The sequence below is a fragment of the Cydia strobilella genome, chromosome 22, assembly GCF_947568885.1.
Source record: "Cydia strobilella chromosome 22, ilCydStro3.1, whole genome shotgun sequence".
Taxonomy (NCBI): Eukaryota; Metazoa; Arthropoda; class Insecta; order Lepidoptera; family Tortricidae; genus Cydia; species Cydia strobilella.
Window position 1 is genome coordinate 7802018 of NC_086062.1, and position 25444 is coordinate 7827461.

Genomic DNA, 25444 nt, shown 5'->3' on the forward strand with positions numbered 1-25444 from the left:
TCTTCCGCTTTATTATATGTATAGATAATTAAAATAAAGGTTTGTGTATCAAAGCCAAAGGAGGACTACGTAAAATACGTTTTGATTCAATTAAAATACTTTAGTTTTAATTTATAATGACATTTTGTAAAAGATGTATAAGTAAGAAAGTTATTCCTAAAAATGTTGACTACAGCCCAAACCCTCTCGCGCTGGAGGGGAGGCCTGTGCTCAGCAGCAGTATATTTTATTATTTATGTATGTTAAAGCCACCTCGGCGTACGTTTCGCGTTGAGATAAGCAATACCTTGTTTCCTATCTTCAATAAGAAAAGACGCTAAATATCTCCGCCGAAGTCCATATAAAGAAGCCCGAAATCTTTACACGTCTACATAAATATAGCCTTGTAACACCCACGCCTGGTTTTATCGAGGATGGCTGACGCCTAAAAATAGACAATTTACCTATTGGACAATGTCAGGCGAGCCTACGATTAGTCCGTTGTTGTAAGTGTTCATAAAAGGCCTTTTTTTAGAGTTAACTGACACAATAATCGATCCGATCCGGGAGACTCATACAGATACTATACCAATCTGATTGAAATGATTGCCTTTTGATCGGAATTTGTCGTGTTTACTTATCAAAAATATTACACACTTACCAATTATCGCTACAAGTTAGTGAATATAAAACTTACGAGTAACGCGACCTATCCGGCGCCACACAATTAAAGCTACGCTCTCGCATGAAAAAAAAAAACAAAAAAAAATAGAGAAAAAACAATAGTGTTGAAGTTTTATACTACTCTCTAAATTTTACTTTACTTACTTATATTGCAATTTACTTTTACTTATATTGCAATTTTTAGCAACAAAAACTAATACCAGACATAGATATATGTTACTTACTTAAATGTTCATTTCAAATTTCATGTTACCTATTTCAGCTTTTCGTTTTCAATTGAGAGTGTAACTTCAATTGTATGGAAGCGATTTTTTGACGAAGTACATAACAAATTAAAATTGACATCATGCAAGTTATTTATTTAATTTTAAAATTTAATTCAGGCAACAAGGCCTATATTACATATACCTTATAGACTAACATACATATAAATTTCATGAACTTAAAAACTAAACACTATTTTGGCGATATAACGACAATAAACAAATTCAAAACATGAAACATTATTTAAATGAATACTACAAATTGATATATCAATTGTTAAAATATTTTTGGATTGAATAGAAAGAATTCTTTACTAGCCATTGCTATAGTTTCCTTAAAAACATCGTTAATGGTAATTCCTTAATATCACTAGACATCTTGTACACATTACATAACCGTTTCGATTACATAATCTGAAGCCTGGCAAAAGATTATTCAAAACTTTGTAAAAATGAAAAAAAAAATGTTATTCATCAAGTTTCAAGGGTACCTACACTAACTTTCAGGTTTCAATTGTATCTTTAAATCCAATAATAAAGTGTATTATATATTTTTATACACATTAAATAACAGTTTCGATTACATAATCTGAAGCCTGGCAAAAGATTATTCAAAACTTTGTAAATATGAAAAAAAAAATGTGATTCATCAGTTTCAAGGGTACACTAACTTTCAGGTTTCAATTGTATCTTTAAATCCAATAATAAAGTGTCCAGTAGCCAAAGTTGTTTTTAAAATATTTCGATTATTTATATATAGGTACACAATAGTAAAAGAAGGAATGAGTGAAAGAAGGCTAACAAAGAGAGAGAGAGAGGGATATAAGGGAGGGGTATAAGGGAGAGATGGAAACTGGATTTTGAAGGGGCAGACCTCGGCGGACTTTATCTGATCAGATCGGGGAAATCCTGAAGAAAGGCCAAGCAAGAGCACCCTAAACCGGCGAGCGTATATGAGGGATGTTATGAAAGTGAAGGAAGCGAAAGAGGTATGTCAGGATCGTAGCAAGTGGAAATCCGTGGTCTCTGCCTACCCCTCCGGGAAATAGGCATGGTTATATGTATGTACAATAATAAAATAACAACTGCCTGTTGCTGTTAACAATCAACTAAAATTTAAAAAGATAGCTCGAATCTATCGAGCCATACAACCCAATCGCGCCGGCAGCCTTTGTCCGGTAAAACAATAGAGCTTATCGTCCGGACCGGACGCCGGATATTGCGACCGTTCCGGCCGGTCCAGAACATGCGGATCTTATTCTTGCTTCAAAACATTCTGTCTAGGTTGAGTTCGTGGATCAGCCTGAGATTTGGACGTAAGAACGTATGCTGTAAGTGCAATTCCATAGATCAAGGCTCGGAACCGGTTTTTTCTTCATACAAAAAATAGTATTGTTACGATCTTTTTCGTTCTTTGGTTTATAATTTCATTTTAATGGGACAATCTAATTATACAAAGTTGTTACCTAAATTTCAATTTCAAAATTCAGTCCTACGTAAAGAGCATAAAATAATTAAAAATATTGTGCTATTTCGGGTTTTTTAAAAAAAACCGGTTGCGAGCCCTGCCATAGATAGCGGCCATTGTCACAACTGCTAAAACAAATGATATGACTCATCATTTTATCACCTGATATTACCAAAGACTGACTGCTATTCAACTTTGAGAATAAATCAAATTACATTAATACCTAAATAAGATTTGTGTTTTTTTAAGTACTAAACTAACTAAATCAAACTATATATGCATTAATAATTAAGTGACTAAAATTATAAACTGCTGCTATTGTTTACAAGCTCAATCATCATCAATTTTCGTAAAGTCCACTTCCACTGGCATACCATGAGTCGAACATTCTCCTGCCCTCCAGCAACGAGAATACAAGACAATTCTTCACCGCTCGAGTAATACCTACAAAGGAAATTGAGAATGCAACCCGAGATGCGATTTTGCGATTGCGCTTCGATAACAACTGGTTGGATACTGGATATAAAATGCTTTATTTCTTTTCATTTCTCATAGTTTATTGCTTAGTATTTTAGCACGTTTCTGGTTTTGGTCTTCCGAGAATCTGTTCAGCCAAGGGGAAAAGTGATGGTTATATTTTTTGTCGATTTTGTTAAACGCATACGCTGTCGGCACGAGCTACGCGATACGTTTGTAGCCGATTTTCTTATTGATTTTTGTTCTACTTTGTAGCGAAATCTGCCTACGGGCCCCGCCCGTGTAGCTTCTTGCTCTCCCACATATCGCCTTGCGATCCGCAGTGCTCTGTACCACAGGTTTGCGCCAGTTCTCGTTTGCCAAGGAGAGCGGCGTGAGATTCTTGTCCACTGCCACCACATCACGATGCATCCCACACTCGTTGTTAAGGAAATAATTCCTGGGACTGCACACCTCGCGGTTATGGAGATATTTGGCGTTTAGGAAGCCTCGACCTCCACACTTCCGTGGGATGTACAATCTCATAACTGACGAGCGTGGGTGTAGCATACGATTTTACACTTATTTGTATTATTTAATACGTTTTTCCGATCGTACTCGAGACCTTTCCTGTTTCTCGCTCGATGCATGTAAAGCGAGGTTTAGACTAGCAAGAACTTGCATGCAATTTACGTTACATTGCGGTATCTGATCAAACTTTTGAATGCAGTTTACCTTAGTAGTCGGCAATGTAACGTAAATTGCATGCAAGTTCTTGCTAGTCTAAACCTCGCTTAACGAACGCAAACAATCTAACAAGAAAATGCTGCCAGCATCTTAGATATGTAGCAAGCCACAGTGGCCGTTTTTAGTTTAAGTTTAGTATTATTTCTAGAATTATATCTATTATACTTCACTGGCTCAGTGACCCAAAAAGGATGTTGGCGTCCGACACAAGAGAGCGCCACTCTGCCCTATTCTGCGCCACTTCACGCCAGTTGGGTATAGGATGGCTAAAAAATAAGTGCATTCCCGTTGCAAGGGAGGTTTTGGGATTATACTGAGCAACTTTTACTAAGGGCCCAACCACACCAAAATGTATGAAACAGCCAAATATTTTTTCGCGATTTCGGGGTTGTTCCCATCGTAAAAGTTGCTCAGTATAATCCCAAAACCTCCCTGGCAACGAGAATGCACTTATTTTTAGCCACTGTGTATATTTATTTTACCATAAATTTACTTGTGTTTTGAAGATCTAACGAACCTAGTTTTCTATTACTCTCCCATCTATAATGGTTTCGAAGTAATCGTTGTGAAAGAATGCAGATTTTTTCAACATGGAATTCTTAAGGAAAGTTTTAGGATTCATTAGCTGACCCCTACTAAATAGGATGAGGCCAAATGAATGACATGATATACCATCAGTAGCTCGCAACGCTCGAACTCACCCGAGTTCGTTTCAAACTATTCCCAATAGTTTCCTAGCGTATTGTGCAAATAATCCCAACAATGCTAAGCTTAAACAATGTGCGAGGGTCAAAACTGGCCATTGACGTCACGGGCCACCCAGACTCGGTCAATTTAGTAAGTCTTGCCTTTGCCGTAAATTCAAACAAACTTGTTGAAGACCTTTACGTTACGTCAGTAGTTCAAAAGTAAACCTAGCTTAAAGTCGAATTTACAAGTACTTTTACAGAACACGTTAATCCTTGTGTAAAGTAACCATCAAAAAACTTTGACCGGCTTCTTTATAAGTCACATTTAATGGTGTGGTTAACTCGTTCGCGTCTTTTGCGAATCTAAAGCAAATTTTTACGCTGCACCCTTACAGGTAGGATATATTTTTTCAACACTTTAGAATCAAATAAGAAAAACGTTATACATATATGTACCCGGGACGTTAGCTTTCATTGTTTTGTCCATAGAAAGGACCTTGCTCCGAAATGTGTTTGATCCGAGTACCTAATATTTATTAGCTATCCAAAATAGACTAACAAGTTTTTGACAAAACATAGAACTTGTGTTATGATAATAAATTTTATATTCTTATCAAAGATAGATATAACTCCGTAATATATGGATACAGTCTAAGGAAAAAACGTGCCTCGAAAATCAAGAAAATTTGATTCCGTTTCAGAGGGCGCTACTAGCTTTGGCCTACTGTCGTATAGATGGCGTTGACGGTTTCGTTTGTTATTTAACAATTTTAACGCATATCAGTGAAAGAACATGGGTCAAAATCATAAAAATAATTAATGCAAATAAAAAAATCATTTATCCATATTTAAATACATTTTATCATATTTTTATAAATCTTCATTTTTAGTTTTAAAGTGTGTCGACAGATGGCAGTGAATTTACTGGGGTTACAAAATTTACTATGACAGTACCGCTCTAGTATAAATTACTCTATGATTCTTATTAAACATACTTTCCACCCGCTAGGTTCCATTTCCTTTAGTGTGGAAACAAAATTCAGACAACAACAAATCGCTCCTGCACTCAATTCTTGCCTGGCCTATTTTCGTATGACATGACCGATCAAGTTTTATGACTTTGACCTTTTAAATATAAGAAACATAAAATTATCATAGTAAAAGAGTAGGCTAACGCTAAATTGTAGTTTTTATATTGAATTATTAATTTATTACACGTTTTAATCAAGGGACAATGCCATCCCACATGCATGTTTAAATGCTGTCCCGCAGTTTGGCAGAAGAAGAAAAAAAGTTAAATGGGTTTTTTTTTCTGAACAAATAACTGTTTTATCGAAAAAATGTACACGGAAACTATATTTGCAAAGAGCAGATTCTAAATAAAACTTTACTATAAACTTAAATAAATGTCCACCATGTGAACCAGCGTCCTCTGCTATCGCGGCAGGTGCCTGTGCCATTCGGCCACCGGGCCACAGCGGCATAGGTCGAATTTTTCCAAGTATATGCACTTCTAAACAAAACCAAATGAAAATATATTTTGAAAATAATTTAATTTGGTCTAATACTTCTAGTAGTATAAAACTTTACCTACTTTACTAGGTTAAAGTTGGCTCCATAGATTCGTTCATACGCTTTCTATTCCACGCGATAGACTCGTATATTCCTATTCTGCCGTCGCAAGTTTCACGCGGCGAGCCCCATCTTTTATTCTTTTTTAATTACCTACGGTTTTCCCGGCTTTAGCGACACCTCTTAAATAAACACGAAGATTGTTGAATAAACTGCTGCTTCATAAATACAGCCCGTTTAGCTTTCACCGTTTCTCATTAACACGTCGATCGGCGGGCAATAAAGCTCGTCCACATTTTGTTTGCCCAAGGCCGGAAAGAGGTGTTTTCGTGTTTAGCAAACACGTCAGTGCAGCCACCCGTTGCCAGTTGGAGCCTTTTCGTTTCTGGTGAGTTGCGAGAGAAAAATTGTAAAATGTGGGGCGAATACGTTTATGTTGATTTTAGTGGTTGATTGATATTTTTAGAATTTATTCACATCGTTTTAACTGAAAAGAAGCTAGTGTAAAGGAGTCCACAAAAAGTGCCAAATTATAGAGGTCAAATATAGTCCGGCAAGTCATTTCCGTCACTTGGTCACCCATAGGAAATTTAGATTTCGTGCCTTATTCTACTGACAAATTTGGTTTGCCAGACTATAGATTCTATTATATTTAAAGGCACCAATTCATTACTTCTTTTATAGTATTACCGCAAGACTTCCATTCAAACGTATTTTCACAACATATTAAATAATTTTACTCGTGTAACATAGAACATCAATCGTACACAATGGCGCTCATATTGCACGATAGAATAAATAACAAGTTATGGAGCTGTCAGCCTTCAAATAGAACTTTGTGTCAGTAGGAGTAGGATAAACCACATTGTGAGAAGGTTCTCTGAAATGTCATTCCACTCGCTTAGCTAGCGCAGCCGAGTAGAATTTTCCATTGCAACAATTGCCAGGCAAATTAGGTATAAAAGTTATGTAAATATTGCAACCGGCTAACTAGAGCGGTAGAAAATGAAAACTAGGTTCTTATAGTAACACAATATAATAATAAAAATATGTACAATAAATTAAACTAATTTCCTTCAGTCCGTACGTGAGTCTAAACCAATAAAATATCGTCACTGGCCTTAACGTTCTCGAATTCCAATCTTCGTCGAGCCGAACGATGAATTCCGGCTGCGGATGCTACTGCGGGCTACGCGGGTTCACCAGGCGCAAGCAGATGAAAACTTCAGGAGCGAATATCCAGAAAATAAGTAGCTTCAATCATGCGTCTTCAGTTTTAAACCAAAATAAAGGGCTGCAACAATCGTGCGTTCTTAGATTTCGGGTCGAAACCTAACCCAAGCGTCATTTACTTACAAGAACCAGTGACGTACAAATAAGACTTGACTAGGTTTAATTTAAACATAAACAGAAACTTAATACTAAGTATATAACAATTATACAAATTCTACCAGCATTAGACGCAGCCCTTGTATTAATTTTTAACAAAAATCATAATCATTGAGTCACATTAAATAAATAAAACCAGAGTTGTGCTATTTTCAACAAAATTCCAAGAGAAAAAACAAAAGACAGGCGAATGGCTTAGTTTATTTTTTATAACCGGCCAGTGCTCGCGGTTGCTGCACTATGCAGGTTTGTCATGTTATAATATATATTTTTTCGAAGAATCAGTAGGTAAAAACTGTTTTTATGTTTCTGTGCACGTTTGTGGAATTTCCCGTGGACGGATTTTCTATCCTTTTTCAGGCTTGACACTCTGCACAACTCATGTACAGTACAGCTGCTCACGGTCCGAATTCAGTTAAAATGATTGAAAAGGGGTTATTTGCTAAATAAGCTTAGTAAGTGCTAAGTAGTAAGTGCTTAGTAAGTTAGGTTTTCTATTACGGTGGATCTAGCCAACAGTAGTAGATGTAGTTTGCGTTACAACAACGAAACGCTTTTTGTCTCTCTATCACACGTACAAATTAGTGCTATAGAGAGACAGATAGCGGTTCGTTGTCATAGCGCAAACGGTTGGCATCTTGGCTAGGCACCATGTTACCAATAAAACAGGATCGATTGAGAAAAAAAAATTCCGTGTTATGATACTGCATTTCATTTTGAATATGATACACTGGTCTACTTGAGCAGTTAACTTGGAAAGCAAATATCGCCGTGAATCCGCTGCATGTAACAGACTCGTTCAACCTTCACAAGCATCGACAATATATTGGTCGATATACGTACTTATGAGAAAATATTAATGACGGCAATTTGTTACTACTAACTATAATTTGTAATATTTGTATGTTTTATCTGAAATTCAATATTTTAATATTACACTTATTATTTATTATTTATTTATTTAATAAAATACAGAGTATTCTTACAATAATCATAGCCCCGCAAAACTCAATAAAGAGTTTGACTGTGGGGTCATCAGTCTCTAGTTACATATGTACTTAACTTACTCGTAATTTTATAGTAGTGCAATTACTACAAAATATTGAGGTAGTGTATTTTTAACATAGATTAAAATTTAGACTTCTAATTTTCACATCTAATGGCTTCGGGCAAACTATTAAGCAAATATGGAATTCTTTTCCTAAGGGTTCTATCCCCGTAGTAGTTATTAATTCTAGGAACGCATAGTTTGCCTGAAGTCACAGCCTTTGTGATGTAAGTGTGATTAACTGATGTTAATGCATCCTCTGAGTTAAGCGTTGGCGTAAGCTGTAAAAGGTAAACTTAAAAAAGAGCCTTGTAAAATAAACCAAGTAATATTGCTTTTGAATGTGAACGTGTCTAAAGTACTCAGATTTTATTTCATTAGGTATATTAGAGTTTATACCAGACACAACTGGTCCAATTGAATGTCAATGTTCATTGAAAAACTAAACGGAGTAGCTAAAGTTTTGTTAAGTTCTCAATAGATAAATATTAAAAATAAATGCAAATACAAGGCAAGCAATAAGGAGGAATTATATGTATTATACAAATTTATTAAGTAAATTATCATAAACACATAACTAACCATGATGATACAGTGAAAAAGGAGTATCTACAGGTCACATGTACTCACAGGTTATGACAATGACAATATAGGTCAAGCTTATTCGTGGCCAATCCAATCAAAATGTCATGTACCTTAAAATGGGCAACATAGGTAAACCGAGACGGTTTTTAAAATATTTATTATACCTTAAATAGCCGGCAGAACCTTAAATAATGTATGAAAATAACCACGTGACTTTTCGTAGCATCTGTCATCCTGATACAATTTTTCTTTGCGTTTGGCGTTAGTCGATGGACGATTATCATTTTATTTATTATTAGCCAACTAGGCCCCCAGGACAATATAACAGCCAGTAACTAAGCTCCATCCCCTTGTCCCCAGGATGCCGTGGTACTGGCGCTTGTGGGGCGCTCTGTTGTGCGCGTACGCCGTGCTTGCGCAGCGCGACAACGACGGGCTGCTCCCGCGCGGCTCGCGCGTGCGCGTGAGCGAGCCACCCAAGAGCGACGAGCCCAGCTGCGACCAGCTCAAGGCTATGTGGAGGTCAGTAGTGATAACAGTAAAAGCACTTGAGTAAATGATTTAATCCTGAATTGAATACTCGATAATGCTCATAACGACGCTATCGTTTGCGGGGGAAGCAATCTTGACGGCCCGCTCCGATGACAGCCGCGCTCGGCTCGTTCAGAAACCCGGCTGACAGTGCTTTATACCGACTGCGCAAGAGTGACGGGTGCCCAGCTGCGACCAGCTTAAGGCCATGGGGAGGCCATTACATTACTGACGAGGAGCTGCTGCCCAAGAGTAACCGTGCAGCTGCGACCAGCTCAAGGCATTTTTAAATCGGTGCAAAGTTAGCGCGGTCGAAGTCTATTCAAATCAAGTTATGTATCGATATTCGCCACGTAACAGGTTTTTAACTAACTATCTAACTAATATGGCTCAACGACCCAAAGAGGGTCTTGACCTCCGAAACGAGAGCACTCCACTTTTCCCGATCCTGCGCACCATTTCCTGCCAATTCTCGGGTTGAAGCTGTCGCAGATCCGCTTCTACACTGTCTCCCCAGCGGTATCTGGGCCGACCTACCGGGCGGCCACCAGTCGGTCTTCCCAACTACGCCCTTTTGGCAGCCCGATCCTCTCGGATTCTTAATAGGTGACCGAACCAGCGAAGTCTGTGGGATTTCGTTTCGCCGATAATATCGGGTCCACCCACCAATTCCTCGATTTCGGCATTCTTCAATATCCTCCACGTACCGTTGTCTCTCTTGATAGGTCCCAGGATCTTACGAAAGATCTTTCTTTCCGCTACCAGGAGTTGACTTTCCTCTTTTTGTGTTAGTGTCCAGGCTTCACAACTATACATAAGGATTGGTCGAATGACGGTCTTATATATCCTTAACTTAGTGTTTCTGCTGAGAAGCCTAGACTCCAACACTTTATGGAGGGCTGCACTGCATCGCAGGGCGTTTTGTATGCGAGTATTGATCTCCTCCTCCCTGGTGTTGGTATCTGTAACGGGTTTTTAATCAATAATAATCCAATAACCAATATACTGTTGTGGATGTTGATTTCCCAATAAAGTGCCTTTACTTACAGTGTATATTTAAGCCACGAGGCTGAGTGTTTACTCAATAACTGACTTCCCACGTCTAATACGAGTAATATAAAACAATTGTAAAAACTGAAAGAACTTGCACTGTAACATAAATCACCGTGGTTTTCTGGTATAGTAGGGAACTGTAAGATATTTTTAAATCATTTGTTTTTTTGTAAAAGTTACAAGTATAAATTACAAGCATTTACCTTTGGTTACCATAATTTGAACAGAGACTTCAATATATAACGTCTATTACAGTTTTTAAACAGAGACTTTATTATTTGCATTAAGGAGAAAACTCAATTTAATTGTTCAGCTCTGTGTATCCCGCGCTAGAAATAATTTACCAACTTACGATTCCCACGATTTCCACTGTACAAAGTTTCTGAACTTTAAACTCAGTAGCTTAATGTATTTTCAGTCATCTGATTGCTTTGATATGATCAAAGCTACATCCTATAGCTCGGAGGCGGAAGCGGATCGAATACGTATAGCGAAATTACATTGTGGTCGCAAAGTTGCATAATAATATTGTCGGCCTGTTTGATATCTTAGCGGCCGGAAAAGACTAGTTAACTGTCTTAAGCAAAGTTCGTGAATGATAGATGTGGAAATATCTCCAAAACATATTTTGATATTTGCTTTATGTAAACTCTTAATTTGACGTGACAATTATATCAGTGTCAAATTCGTATTTGTAATACCACCATAATTCACTATAATCAACTGAAATGGTGGTGTATTCTCATCTGTCCCCACCGGACACAGATAGGAATAGGTGTTTTTTATGTAAATCATTCTCATCTGTCCCCGCCTCATGTAGGTATGGCGGCGGTCACGTGGGGAAATACACCAAAATGGTATTTAATTAAATTTTATTTTTAATCAAACAGTCCAAACAGAATGACAAATTTAAAAATAACCTGCTAAACACCGATATTTGATAATTATCATTTTCAAACCAAACAAAAGCTACATAAAAACCAAAAAATCACTCAATTTGCGTGAACCACAAACATTGTATAAATTTTTAGAACCCCGCTTAACGCCGTATAATCACCAAATTGGTCGGAACGGACCGTAAACAACCCTTTTATGTTTCCACTTCAACCCAATATCAATTTTACTAATCTTCTTTTATGTGGGCTGCAAAGAAATCGGACAAAGAAGCCTCATACAAAGGCGCAAAGGCTAAATAAATTTTTATTTTATTTTCTTTGTTGGATACATTAATACTTGTATAAAATCTTGTCGCAGAAGATAAGGCAATCTCACCATCATATATAAATTATAATCAAATGAGAAATAAGAGAAGAGAAACAGACAAAATACAACCGAGCAGCTGAAGACTTAAGAGCCTCAATTACCTACCCCAGTAATTATATCATGCGATGGACCTAGCGTTGTTAAAAGACTAGTCTTTAAGACTTTTGAACCTTAACGACTCGCGAACCTTTAAGGCTCAAGCTTTGAAAGCTAGAGCGTTAAAGGTTTGCTCACAAAGCGGTTTAGAACCTTAACGACTCAAACTTTTTATGACTTGTCAAAATGAAGTCTTTAAGACTCGGGCCTCTAAGGGAACTCTAGCTTTTTAACTTAAGCTCAAGCCCCCGAACCTTAAAAGCTTGTGTCAAGCTTAGAGCTCATACGTTGAGCTCTCTTTGCAGAAATAATTTTTGTGTAGAGAATTTACGAATATTATAATATACCTATATCTATATCGGAAGAGTAACTTAACATCAGTTAACGCATTTACTGCCTGCAACGTATACAGGGTGGACCATTTAGAACCGTGATTCCGTTGCGTATGTACATCCAGATACATTTTCTATGAAACTATATTTTAAAATTATCCCGTTCCGTTCCGTCCTATATGAGTGAATCATAAGAAATAAAATAAAATTATTTAAAAAAATATTTATTACTTAATTAAGACTGGGTGATTACTTGAACCGCTTGAACGTTTTTACTTTTAACCGCCTCCGCTATTGACTAATTCATGAACGCAAACTAAACAACTGAGAGACAAAAAAACAAAACGGTTTCTGCAGAACTGTAAAAATGCCGCGGCATACATTTATAACCAAAAATACCACCACACTCTTTGTGGAGTTCGTCAATATTGCGGACAGAGGAATAAGAAGGTAAAACGCTCAAATAATGACCTTACTGACCGTCGTCGTAACGACATGGCGAAACTATAAGGGTTCCTAGTTGACTATACGGAACTCTAAAAACGCGATAAGTCATAATTATCTTTTTCTGTTTTTCCCTATTTCACAAAAACGTATTAAATTTCACCTTACCCTATAGCATAGGTTGATCTTATTTGTTAAAAGCTTTTACTTTTTGCTCCAAACCTTTACTACTAAAAACCTTACAGACTTAAACCTTTGAAGCTTAGGAGGCTTCAAAGCTTGAGGCCAAAAGACTCGAGGTTTCTTTGCTCGTAAGCAGTAACACGAACTTAGTTCGAGTCGTTAAGGTTCCGAGGCTTTATGGTTCGAGGCTTCAAGGCTCAGCAGTCGCGACTCAAGTCTTGTAGTTTACGCCTCAAAGCTTAAATCCACAACACTAGATGGACCCAGTCTAATAGCGGTAAGAGCGTGCGACTTCCGATCTGGTTGCAGTTCAAACCCCGGCTCGTAGCAATGAGTTTTTCGTAACTTAAATGAAATATCATTTGATATTTACCAGTCGCTTTTCGGTGAAAGAAAACATCCTGAGGAAACCGGGCTAATCCCAATAAGGTCTAGTTTACCTTCTGGGTCTGGGTCAGATAGCAATTGCTTTTGTAATAACTACGCCAATTCTTGGGATTAGTTGCCAAGCGGACTCCAAGCTCCCATGAGTCGTGACGAGCGGGGATGAACGGATATTAATAGTTAGTAATACTGTCACTGTAATCTACCTATAAATAAATGAATATTTTTGCCCGCAGATTTTCGAAGCGGCAAGCGCGGGCGCCGGAAATCATGAACGAAGTGAATTCGTACCGCGACCCGCTCATGTACAACGAGTGGCCCGCGTACACTGCTCTCCCGAGGGCGGCGCCGAGGTAAGTCTCTTTTTTGAAGTGAGTTCGTACCGCGACCCGCTCATGTACAACGAGTGGCCCGCGTACACTGCTCTCCCGAGGGCGGCGCCGAGGTAAGTCTCGTTTTTGAAGTGAATTCGTACCGCGACCCGCTCATGTACAACAAGTGGCCCGCGTACACTGCTCTCCCGAGGGCGGCGCCGAGGTAAGTCTCGTTTTTGAAGTGAATTCGTACCGCGACCCGCTCATGTACAACGAGTGGCCCGCGTACACTGCTCTCCCGAGGGCGGCGCCGAGGTAAGTCTCGTTTTTGAAGTGAATTCCTACCGTGACCCGCTCATGTACAACGAGTGGCCCGCGTACACTGCTCTCCCGAGGGCGGCGCCGAGGTAAGTCTCGTTTTTGAAGTGAATTCGTACCGCGACCGGCTCATGTACAACGAGTGGCCCGCGTACACTGCTCTCCCGAGGGCGGCGCCGAGGTAAGTCTCGTTTTTGAAGTGAATTCCTACCGCGACCCGCCTTCCACTTTTCCCTGTTAGATGTAGCGATGTCAGAAATATTTCAGCACTCAAGGTCCTTCTTAATTAAGTCCATCCACGTCCCATTCGACCTTCCCCTCTGGGTCCGGGAAATTTGAATAGACATATAGGTATATTTCAAATTATTTAAATGTTCATACCACCAAAGCGTGTATGATAAATTAATACCAAATATATCTTAGAAATAAAGTACTTAAACTACTTAAAATTATTTTAGCAACTATACCAGCACACGAAGTTTTCTAAAAGCACTAAAATGAATAGCATTTTGTATAAAAACCACAAAAGCAATTTAAACTTTAAAGCGCACGAAATGAACATGGCTGCAGTATATTTCGCATGACTACGTTTGTATTTAATATTCAGAAATGCCACCCACCTATTGAATAAGTTTGTTGGTAACTTTATTACTTTATGATTTACTGAAGATATAAACGATATTACTGCAAAGAACTGACAACGAAATCAGAATTGGAGTTCAATTACAAATAAACTCCCAGTTTCGAGGCAAAAGCTTTACATCGCTGTTATCTTTTATCGGCCAAAAAAAGGAATATACAGCTTCAAACGATATTACTTCTGTATTGCAGTAAATTCAATTGTTTTGTTTGTCAACTAGAGACTAGAGTCGAGGTTCACCGGAGTTTCAATGGTATTGTTGTCACAATATAGCGTTTTAATGTTCACAATACGGTATTTTGTAAGGGGAAACCGCCGTGAGTTGCATAAAAGAGGACAAAACGGGTCATGAAGAACGAATGAAAAAAGTTCGGTTACAGTTGTTTTATAGTGGTGTATAAATTAAACATTTGTAAGTAAATACTTACAGGTCGTTAATTTTAGGTACCTGTAAAAACAGAGATAAGTTGATTAAAAGGTTATAATTTCATACCTGGGGCATTTCACGTCAAGCGGGCAGCAAAAAAATTGTCAGGTTCTGGATTTTGTTCATTGTTGGATTAATTGGACCTATATGTGAACTAAAAAATTTGGCATCATTACTTTTTTAATATATTGCTTCGTTAAAAATTTATACGCATTTGAAAAAACTACAAAATTTGAGGAACGGATTTTTAAAAAATTATTATTGCAATTCTTTCAATGGATTTAATTATAACTAAATAGTGATTATTTGAGAATATTAGTTGATTTCTTTGAAAATCTATAAAAAAAGTTTTTTTTATCTTTTTATCATATAACAAACCGGAAGTTAGTATTAAATATCTTTTTTTTTCCAACTTCGCATTTTTTTATTTTTTTTATTTTTACACAATAATGTAGCTTATGGTGTACTAATGTCCTATATTTTTTTTTATAATGGCATCTCGATTGGTTTTGAAGATTCATGAAGTAATTCGAAAGTACTGCGCGACGCTCCGTACTGAGCGGTAGTTCTATGTGGCAGTCTTTAATGGCCAATTACGGGTTTTTTTACTTTTGCGTAACGGAATTAAAGCAATAAACAATATTTCATCGGATAAGATGTATAAAAGCAAATCATGTATTATTCAATCGTGCCTTGTAGCGCTATCACTGATCGGTTTAGGCGAGGTATGTCACATGCTTAAGAGGTCACTTTCGAGTTAGGTCACGTTCTGAGGACGTCACTTTCTGTACGTCACATTCTGAGTTCGTCACATTCTGAGTACGTCACTTTGATCTCTATATTCTTATGATGTCTATATTCTATTTTATTACGAGCTAGCGAGGCATATACAAAAGAGACGGAAAAAAAACTTCTTAGTTCTCAACTCAAACTGAACTTCAACTTGACTCACATGCAGAATAAAGCTGTCTTTACAAAGTCGGATATGTAGCTACACGACACATAATAACGTCATTGTGCAGGTCGCAGATTGCACCGCGAATGCAGCGGGTTTAATGCGATTGTGCAGAGCTGCCTTTTGAACTGCATTTTGGTATTAAGTGTATCTCTACGTAAAGATTCGAATACATTGGATATATTTAAAGCAGTGCTTTTGAGAATTAAAGCTTTAGTAAACTTAATTTAGTGTATTAACTCTGTCTATTATATTAATGGCCACACACTGGTTTTAATTACATTTTAATATAGGTATCTATACATATAAATTTTAATTCCTGATCTTGCACCAGCCACCTTACTTTTAGATATTTCTCCACTAACTTATAAGAGTGTACCAATGCTGGACAAAGGCCTCCCCTCTTTCCACTGTATAATGTCAGAAATTTGCAGATATATACCTACTCATATAAATAACTCTAATAAGTTGCGCGAAGCTCGCTTAATAATATTTAATAAATAGGTTTTTATCAAAATCTATGTATCACCCCCGGCCTAGTTTCCCCTCCGGGTTGGAAGGTCAGATTGGCAGTCGCTTTCGTAAAAACTAGTGCTTACGTCAATTCTTGGTATTAGTTGTCAAGCGGACCCCAGGCTCCCATGAGCTGTGCCAAAATGCCGGGATAACGCGAGGAAGAAGAGAGAGGTTTTTATCTAAGTATGGAATGAGCACTCTAAGCTTCATTAGTTCTCAATGACATTACTTGTAAACAGATGTCAACCTACAGCGAAGCCGTCATTGTCTGCGTGGAACGGAACGTATTGAACTGAATGTGTGGGTGTAATGACGTCATTGTGCACCCTGGAGATTGCATCGATGCATTTCCGACGCCGGGCGGAACACGGCTGTCCATAGGGCTACCAACACAATTACAAATGTCAGAAATGCTTGTAAGAAAATATGTGAATACAGATGTAGTGCATAATTATTTTCCGTCGTATTTTCACGGAAACATACGAATACGTGTCTTACTATTTCAGTCAGTTACGTTACGGTACAAAAAGTGCTGAGGTTGACTGAAGTAGCATGAAAAATGCGAACGTTTCCGAGAAAAAACGATTGAAAACAGCATCTAACTACATCTGTACTGTGTTATGATTATGTATGACATAAATATTGTTTTAAGGTGAAGTGGATTAAGCCAGCAGTTTTTGCGTAGCACTTTTTTAGATCAAAATAACAATCTAAAGGCCTCTCTCTAGTAAATTAATCGATTCGAAACCTGACTAAACAACTTTCATTCACACACTCACTTCGTTGGCTCAGCGAACCAAAATGAGACTTGGCCTCCGACACAGGACAACGCCACTTTTCTCGATCCTGTGCGGACTCTCGCCAATTGGTGACTCGAAGTTCGCGCAAATCCGCCTCCACCATGTCGCACCAGCGATACCTGGGGCGTCCGAAAGGACGTCTTCCTGCTGAGCGGCACAGGTATGCTCTTTTCTTGTTCGGATCCTCATCCATTCTCTCAAAATGGCCCAACCAACGGAGTCTATGAGCTTTCGTTCGATAGAAAAAAATCACGAACACACAGGCCCCTGAACATTCGAGCTGCTTATAGCACTCACGACTCAAATTCGTATCAGAATAAAATGAAAATCATATCAAATTATTAAAACACTATCAGCCTTTCGCATGTATTAACGACCAATCAGAAACCTGACGCTGAAGGCTACGTTATTTAATTGGATTTCGATAATGGATGCACTTTATTCATGACTAGGGGTTTATATTGATTTAATGGAGCAATCTACTTCACGTTTATCAGCCATTGGGTATCTTATTTAATAGTTTACCGTATTTTCTCGCAACTTGTTCTAAATTGAAACTGGTTTTTCAACGGCTTATGGCTTCTAACGATAATCTCATGCGATTTGCTATACATTGCGCCATTTGTTCTATCAATAGAATTCGTTGCTCTTACTTATGGCTCCTATCTACTCCTATCTTATCCTACTCGCAATTATCTAATCGCATACCATTTGTTGCGAAGTATTAAGAAGGCTTAACTCGATAACTAACTAGCTGTCCATGGGTATTTATTCATTGTTGGAAGTAATGTTTTCATTCGCTACCAATTTAACTTAACTAAAATTTTACTAATATATCAGTATGACTATAAAAATAGAATCAAGTGTTCCAATTTATCTATTCCACGCTACATCTGTACACGCTGTTGTTTTAGTTTTAGAAATTAATCTTTAGATTTTAAATTTTTATTTGTACAAATAGTTTGCTTTAACCTAGGGAAGAGCGGTGCCTCCCGACACAGGCAATTTTTTGCTTACCGGGCGGCTCCATCACCTAAATCATGGCAATTTGTGTTTAAAACAAATAAAGATTTTTGTATTTTGTATTTTGTATCTATATAAAAATAATAAACTGATTAAGATTGAATTGGAGCGGAGTAGTGATTCATTTCAATCAGATAGGTATATAATCTGTATTGATCATGTACTTACTTGTGCTAAGTGTTTATAAGTAACTTATTATACGAACTTGACTAAAACAACGTTGATTCAAAATCGCTGTCAACTTGGCTTGGTCTGAATCTCGAAGTTTACAAACTCCGATTTTCGGGGTTAAAGCCGATCGTCGTTTACAAGCTCTGTGAGCTGTAAACGACGTGCGAATCGCATCCAGTGTGATAACTGATAACCGCCTAACTCGAGTAAAGGATGACTCACGTTAGACCGGGCCGTGTCCGGGCCGGAGCTTCCGGCGCTTCGTTTTCTATGGAAAGCATCACGTGATCACCTGTCATGTCATAGAAAAGTAAGCGCCGGAAGCTCCGGCCCGGACACGGCCCGGTCTAACGCGAGTCATCCTTAACTCGTCCGATAACTATTTAGGGCAGTCGAATTGTTTTTTTTTTCAGGAATCAATTCCCAGCAAGCTGGAAATCGTCTTAATACCTTCATTTGGTTCAAAACTAGTGTAATCCGATTTTGCTCCATTCCAGTTGTGGTAATTTTTTTGCTCTTTTTCAGTTTTTTGCTTGTAGTTCCAAATCGGCACGTCCGTTGGAAAATTAGCTCTAATTATGATAAAAATTGACATCTGAGGACCTGAAAGGTACCTTAATACGAAATCGTCGTCAGATTGTAAAAAAATGGCCGCCACTTTGTATTTTTTTTGATAGTTTTTTTTAACTGACATGCACAATCTGACAATAAATGATTACTTACTAACTTAACCCACAACAACCTTTGCTGGTAACATTGTAATTGATGGTGGGTTCCTTCTACATCGAGTGGTTTTGTCAATCCAAGGTAAAAAGGGGGTATCTCCCAAAATTTATCCACACCTGGGATGGAGCAAACTCGCATTATACGCATTTAGGACCAAATGAAGGTATTTAAATGATTTACAGGTTGCTGGGAATTAATTCCTCAACATGCTTTTTTTGGATCTAATTTGACTGCCCTAATTAGCAATAAACAATAAACAGAGCTGCTGGACCACCCCAGGAGTCAAGACACATCTGTGATCGGTGCGGCAAGAAATGCCGATCAGCCATTGGTCTTTACAGTCACCGCAGTCGATGTAGACTGTAGACATCTCCTCAAATACCTCTAGTCGCTGCAACTATCATCTGTAAAGATGCTGTGGCCAATGATGAATTCCAGCAAACGAAGTTATAAGAATGACACATGAGAATCATGTTATCAATGGAATAAATGTGTCTGTTTAACTGGGAACTGCAAAAATGGCTCCGTCTTTTTATTCCCAACTTGTATATAAAAAATAAAAAAGTATTTGGTTCTCTTGGTTTGGTTCTATAAATTTCAAATAATAACTTGGGAACAAATCACATTATTTACTTAATGAAATATTTTTTGAGTGGGTTTTTTTTTTTAAACATCAAAAAATATTTCATAAAATAATTTGATTTGTCCCGTAGTTGGATAGATGGCAGCACCATCCTTCTCGCTATACCGTAATCCAGTAAATGATTCGTATAGGAGGTGCAAGCACACACTGGTCGCCCTTAGAGTTAGTCAAAGGCCTAGCCTTTCAAAGATAGCATACACCAGATAATTTGGGACGGGTGGTCTAGTGGTCAGGACGTTAGCCGCGTAAGCTGAAACGCTGACGCGTGTGAAGACTTAGTCCCTTTTTTAGGGTTCCGTACCCAAAGGGTAAAAACGGGACCCTATTACTAAGACTTCGCTGTCCGTCTGTCTGTATGATGTATTTCTGTTGCCGCTATAACAACAAATACTAAAAAGTTCGGAACCCTCAGTGCGCGAGTCCGACTCGCACTTGGCCGGTTTTCTTTAGTGTATGTTATCTATTTCAGTTTATAAAAATAATAAGACATTAATTTTTTATCATTTTATTCTTTATAAGAAAAATTACATTGTATTGGATAAAAAGTCATAACTAAGTAAGTAGATATTTAGATAAGGCTTAGGGCAGTTATATGCGGGGCTTGGCCTACACCGCATCATCTGCTGCCAACGTTGTCGTGCTAGTTAATTGTAGCACTCGCACGTCGTGTCACTGACGCACCGGCCGTGCTTGTAGCCGAGGGCCTGACAGACGGCCGTGCAGCCGCCGTTGCTGCAACCCATCAGTCGCGCCATCGGGATGTATAGCTTCTCTGACAGCATGGCTGCCTGGGCCAAGGGTGCATCTGTAAAAAAATATCACGATTTTGATACGACTCCCGCAAATCTCTTTATAATGCAGGTTCAGGGTACCTAATTAGGGAGGAATGGTAACAGTTAAAAATTGAATTTGTCAACGATCTGAAAGAATGATGAATCGGGTCAGCGTGGATATATTATTCTCTTCATTTAAATGTATTAAATTATATTTTATTTACATCTACATAGGTACATTACACGTCGGCTGAGCAATGAGGAACTTTAATGTCAATTCTTTTGATGAATATCCTCAAGAAAAACATCGCTGTGATAAAATTAAACTTTGCCGTATTATTTCCAACAAAATTGAATGACGTAGGTATGTATGTCACTTTATTGCACATAAACAAGTAAAATGTGTAAGTCTATGTACAAAGGTACTTATCTAAAGGTACCTATACAGGGTGGAATATTTCTAGAGACTGAGCTGAAAAGATAGTGTTATCTAAGTGATCTACAATCGAGTTATTTTAATCGTAAAGCTGGATTAAAAAGTAAAAGAATCATTAAAATGAAATATTTTTTACCACTCCAGCTGGTAAAGCCTCTCCTGATTGTTCAATAACTGACAAGAAAGTTGCATTTTATTCACACGTGAGGCAAAGTAATCAAATGTTAAATTAGAGTTATTTTCTTATGTTTGCTGGTAGAACTAAGTATATCAGTTACAACACTGACAACCCTACAATAGTTATTTGTTTTATAAGGGAGCGAAGTTGTTGTTTAACCGCTCGTGCTAATATTGCTACCCGAGCAAGCGAAAGATTTCAAAATTGAATCTTGAGCGTTGCGAGGGTTTCAAGGCACGAGGATTAAACAAACTTTACCTCCGAGTGAAATACAAAATTTTTCACCACTAACGCGAGGAAAATACTATGAAATACCAAAAAAATCTAATCTAATCAAATCCAAAAGAACGTAATAAATAAAATATCAATCAAAATCATCATTTAAAAGTTAATTCTACCAGCTAAGATAAGGAAACAACTCAAAATTTTCATTTGATTACTTTGCCCCACATGTGGATAAAATGCAACTTTCTTATTAGTTTTTGGACAATCAAGAGGGCCTTTAGCAGTTGGTGTGGGACACAAAACATGTCATGTCATTCATAGAATCTACTTGCTAGGGTTGAAATATACAGATATTTGCACTAATGTTTATAACTGCATCTCAAAAACGGTTAGAAATATTAACGTGATTAATAAGTGAAAAATAAAGTAAACAATTCCCCGTTTGCATAAAAGTCCGTCATTATGTTTCACCTGATATATATTATGTAATTATTTAAATGTTACAGACCTGTAAATAATTTTTACTTTTTTATCGTCTCTTAGGTACAGTCAAGGTCAAAGATATGTTTACATTTTTCGCCTTATTACAAAGGAGTAAGGTGCAAAAGTGTAAACATATTTTTGACTTCGACTGTACTATTCAGTTGATGTAAGTTAGAATTCTCATTGTTATATCCCAACAAAATAATTAAAATTTCTTTAAAAAGTGTTGTATTTAAATGTGTTATTTAATGTAAAATTAAATAATAATATTTAACTTTACGCATCTTATTCTAAACTAATTCGCAGCTAATGACAATATTGCGTTATCAAAATTTAGGTTGTTTAGGTCTCACAGTAAGAAGATACTTACCGTCAACTTCGTTTCTCTCCATGGCAGCAGACAGGCTGTTGGGTGACATGAGGATCTTCGCCTGGGTTGCCATCACCGCCAAAGTCAAGAAAATTACAAATTTCATTTTGATAAAAATTAAAAGGAACTGGACTGATGGCTCGGGACTGATTAGTTCAGGAACGACTCGGGAACTGATGTTGGGCGCGATGCGCGTGCGCTTTTATAAATGTATATAAGGTGGTTTCACACTGTCCTACTAGTTAGCTATCCTGATACCTTTTTGAAAATAAGCACAAGCGAAATGTACCGGGTGTACATAATGGGTTTTGGGTAAAATATCTACTAGACACTGTATGTACTACCTATATTTGCAAATAAAACATTTTGAATTTGAATTTGAATTTTAGAGTAGAATAGAATAAAATAGAATAGAATAGAATAGAATAGAAAACAATAGAATAGAAAGAAGAGCCCGGTATCGATTTTAGTCGCAAAAATGTAAAACTGATAGATTTAGTCGGTGAAATTGTTCACCTTTTGTTACGTAATAGCAAAGATAGATATAACTCCGTAATAGATGGATACAGTCTAAGGAAAAAACGTGCCTCGAAAATCACGAAAATTTGATTCTCGATCAGATGGCGCCACTAGTTTTGGCCTACTCTCGTATAGAGGGCGTTGACTGTTTCGTTTGTTATTTATAATTTTAACGCATACCAGTGAAAGAACATGGGTCAAAATCATATAAAAATAATTAATGCAAATAAAAAAATCATTTATCCATATTTAAATACATTTTATCGTATTTTTATAAATATTTATTTTTAGTTTTAAAGTGTGTCGACAGATGGCAGTGAATTTACTGTGGTTACAAAATTTACTATGACAGTACCGCTCTAGTATAAGTTACTCTATGGTAATAGAAAAGAAAAATCTGATGGACGTTTAGGTAAACGCGCGTAAAGCACTGATTTTCTCGGTCTTATTTGTAAATTTCGTAAAGTTTCGACTGCTAAAAATGTTAATTTTGTATTACCTACACATATCCTGTACTCCACCTTTAATAGACTACGTTTTTGTTATTATAACTTTACAGTAGTGTAAATGAAAGACGAAATCAATTTTCTCCACAAATTTCTCCGAAAATCGACTTAATTTCAACGCAATTTTGATACTTAAACAAACTACGACATTTCCTGAAACTGTTCTTATACATCATTTTGTATACCTAATTTACCACCATAATTTTTTGATATTTTTTTTAAACTGCTCCTTATGATATATATAATATATAATATATGACGAGTCATATATTATATATATTACCGGTAACGTACGCTCGCGACCTCATTATTAAAAGGCGAGATGAGAAGAAGTGCTAATAGAAACCAATAGTTGTTATTTAAATATTACGTAACAAAAGGTGTACAAATCCAACGACTAAATCTTTCAATTTTACATCTTTGCTCTAAAATCGTTACCGGGCTCTTAGACAATAAATACAATACAATAAAATTTACACGGTTAATTATCGTAACACAATTTAATCAATTAACTTAAGAGACTGCTTCTTAACTACGCCTATAAATATATGTATATATATATATATACATAAAATAAATAAAAACAGATCACTCGTGTTTTTGAATAGAAAATTTCTCGACATCATCATCATCTTCCTCGCGATATCCCGGCATTATGCCACGGCTCGTGGGAGCCTGGGGTACGCTTAACAAATAATCCTAAGAATTGGCGTAGGCACTAGTTTTTACGAAAGCGACTGCCATCTGACCTTCCAACCCAGTGGGTAAACTGGGCCTTATTGAGATTAGTCCGGTTTCCTCACGATGTTTTCCTTCACCGACTGGTAAATATCAAATGATATTTCATACATAAGTTCGTACTCAGCGTTCCATTGCCCCAGGCGGGAAACCGTTAGTTGAGGGCAGCGAATGACCGTTCGTTGTGGACATCCTTGGGGGAGGCCTTTGTCCAGCAGTGGAAGTCTTTCGGATGAGATGATGATGTCTTATGGATGTTTTGCATTTGAAAAAATGGTACTTTTTCATCGTAGAAAAGGCGTAAGGCAGGTTAATGTGTTCGCAGCTTTATAAATAAGACTAATTAGAGGGTTAGTCATCAACGGTTTTGGAAGCGTATTTAGATTTTTATAATACGATACCAATATGATATCAATTTCAGAGCATTCATCCTATTCCTATGTCACCAGTCAGGATGGCGAGTGAATATTACGTGCACATGTTAGTGTAATGTTTTGAGAATGTGAATACGCCTTGTAAGTAACATTGTAAGCAACTTCTTATCACTTCTCGGACTTCTAAACAAGCCATTTTTTTGTTAGAGACATATTTAGGCATAGTGTGCTTTATGCATTCGATGTTATTATAATAATGTTGAGTCGACTTCAACAGAACGGCGGTATACTTAAATTATCTTTTTCTACTCGTCGAGTATAATCTGTGTATTACAACTTCACATGCAACACTACAACCTTACTCTTTTCATCGTATGATAGTCTATGGCACTTCCGACTTAAGCATAAGAATTTTATCGATACGGTTTAGTCAATTAGCTCCATGGATGATTTTATTGTTATTTTTGGATTCATAATTTATATCGTTGGAACACCGGAAATGATAAAAATACTTTTGTAAACCTTAACATTATTTTATTAAAAAAGATTTAAAATGTTAAAAATTTTTGAGCGGTTGAAACGCTCATAATTTTTGGCGCGAATTCGACAGAGCGTGATGACGTCACACGTTGGGCGGCCCAACTGACGTTTGCTACTAATGACACTAATCTGTCGAACGCGTGACGTCACGTGGCGTTTCGAGCGTTTCGCTCACTAGCTTTTCGCGGGCAAATTTTTGTACTTTTTATTTATAATTTTAAGTGATTAAATGGTAATTTAAAAACGGAAATGCATTTGTAACATGATATAACGGTAACAAACATCCGAATAAAACATATTTCGTTCAAATATAAACTTCATGCATGAGTCTAATTATAAAAATTTTGAAAATAGAACTAACATACATTTCGATGAAATATATCTTGTTTAAGGAGACTCGATTCAATGCAAATTAGCCTACTTAAACACGCTGCTGCATCGCATCTGCTTTGTGATTGGTTGGCCAACAAAAACATTTATATTTTATGTTGTAGTAGAAACAATTGCTTCATAAGTCAGAAACGCGCATGTGACACCCTTCATATAGCAACATCCATACCCTACGAAAACCGCTTAGCGTTGCTTGTTAGTCTCCATAGGCTA

At 37.2% G+C, this 25444-nt stretch overlaps 2 protein-coding genes across 3 annotated transcripts in view; one reads left to right on the forward strand and one right to left on the reverse strand.

Moving 5' to 3' along the window:
• LOC134751434 (uncharacterized) overlaps positions 1-25444 on the forward strand; it is a 129793-nt gene that overhangs the window by 61579 nt on the left and 42770 nt on the right. For both annotated transcript variants that reach the window (XM_063686843.1, XM_063686842.1), the window contains 2 exons: positions 9241-9402; positions 13403-13519. In XM_063686843.1, coding sequence (XP_063542913.1) covers positions 9242-9402; positions 13403-13519 — 278 coding nt within the window. In that variant the 5' untranslated portion in view covers position 9241. The remainder of the gene's footprint in view (positions 1-9240; positions 9403-13402; positions 13520-25444) is intronic.
• LOC134751480 (uncharacterized) lies at positions 20303-22320 on the reverse strand. Its single transcript, XM_063686883.1, has 2 exons — positions 22165-22320; positions 20303-20504 (listed from the first exon to the last, which is right to left on the reverse strand). Exons 1-2 carry the CDS (start codon positions 22268-22270, stop codon positions 20344-20346), a joined length of 267 nt encoding a protein of 88 aa, XP_063542953.1. The 5' UTR covers positions 22271-22320; the 3' UTR covers positions 20303-20343.

Excerpts from the sequence above, each read along its gene's own strand:
- LOC134751480 (XM_063686883.1), bottom strand. The coding sequence starts at position 22,270 with ATGAAATTTGTAATTTTCTTGACTTTGGCGGTGATGGCAACCCAGGCG. Across the intron at positions 20,505-22,164 it reads GGAGAGAAACGAAGTTGACG|ATGCACCCTTGGCCCAGGCA; the intron begins GTAAGTATCTTC and ends ATTTTTTTACAG.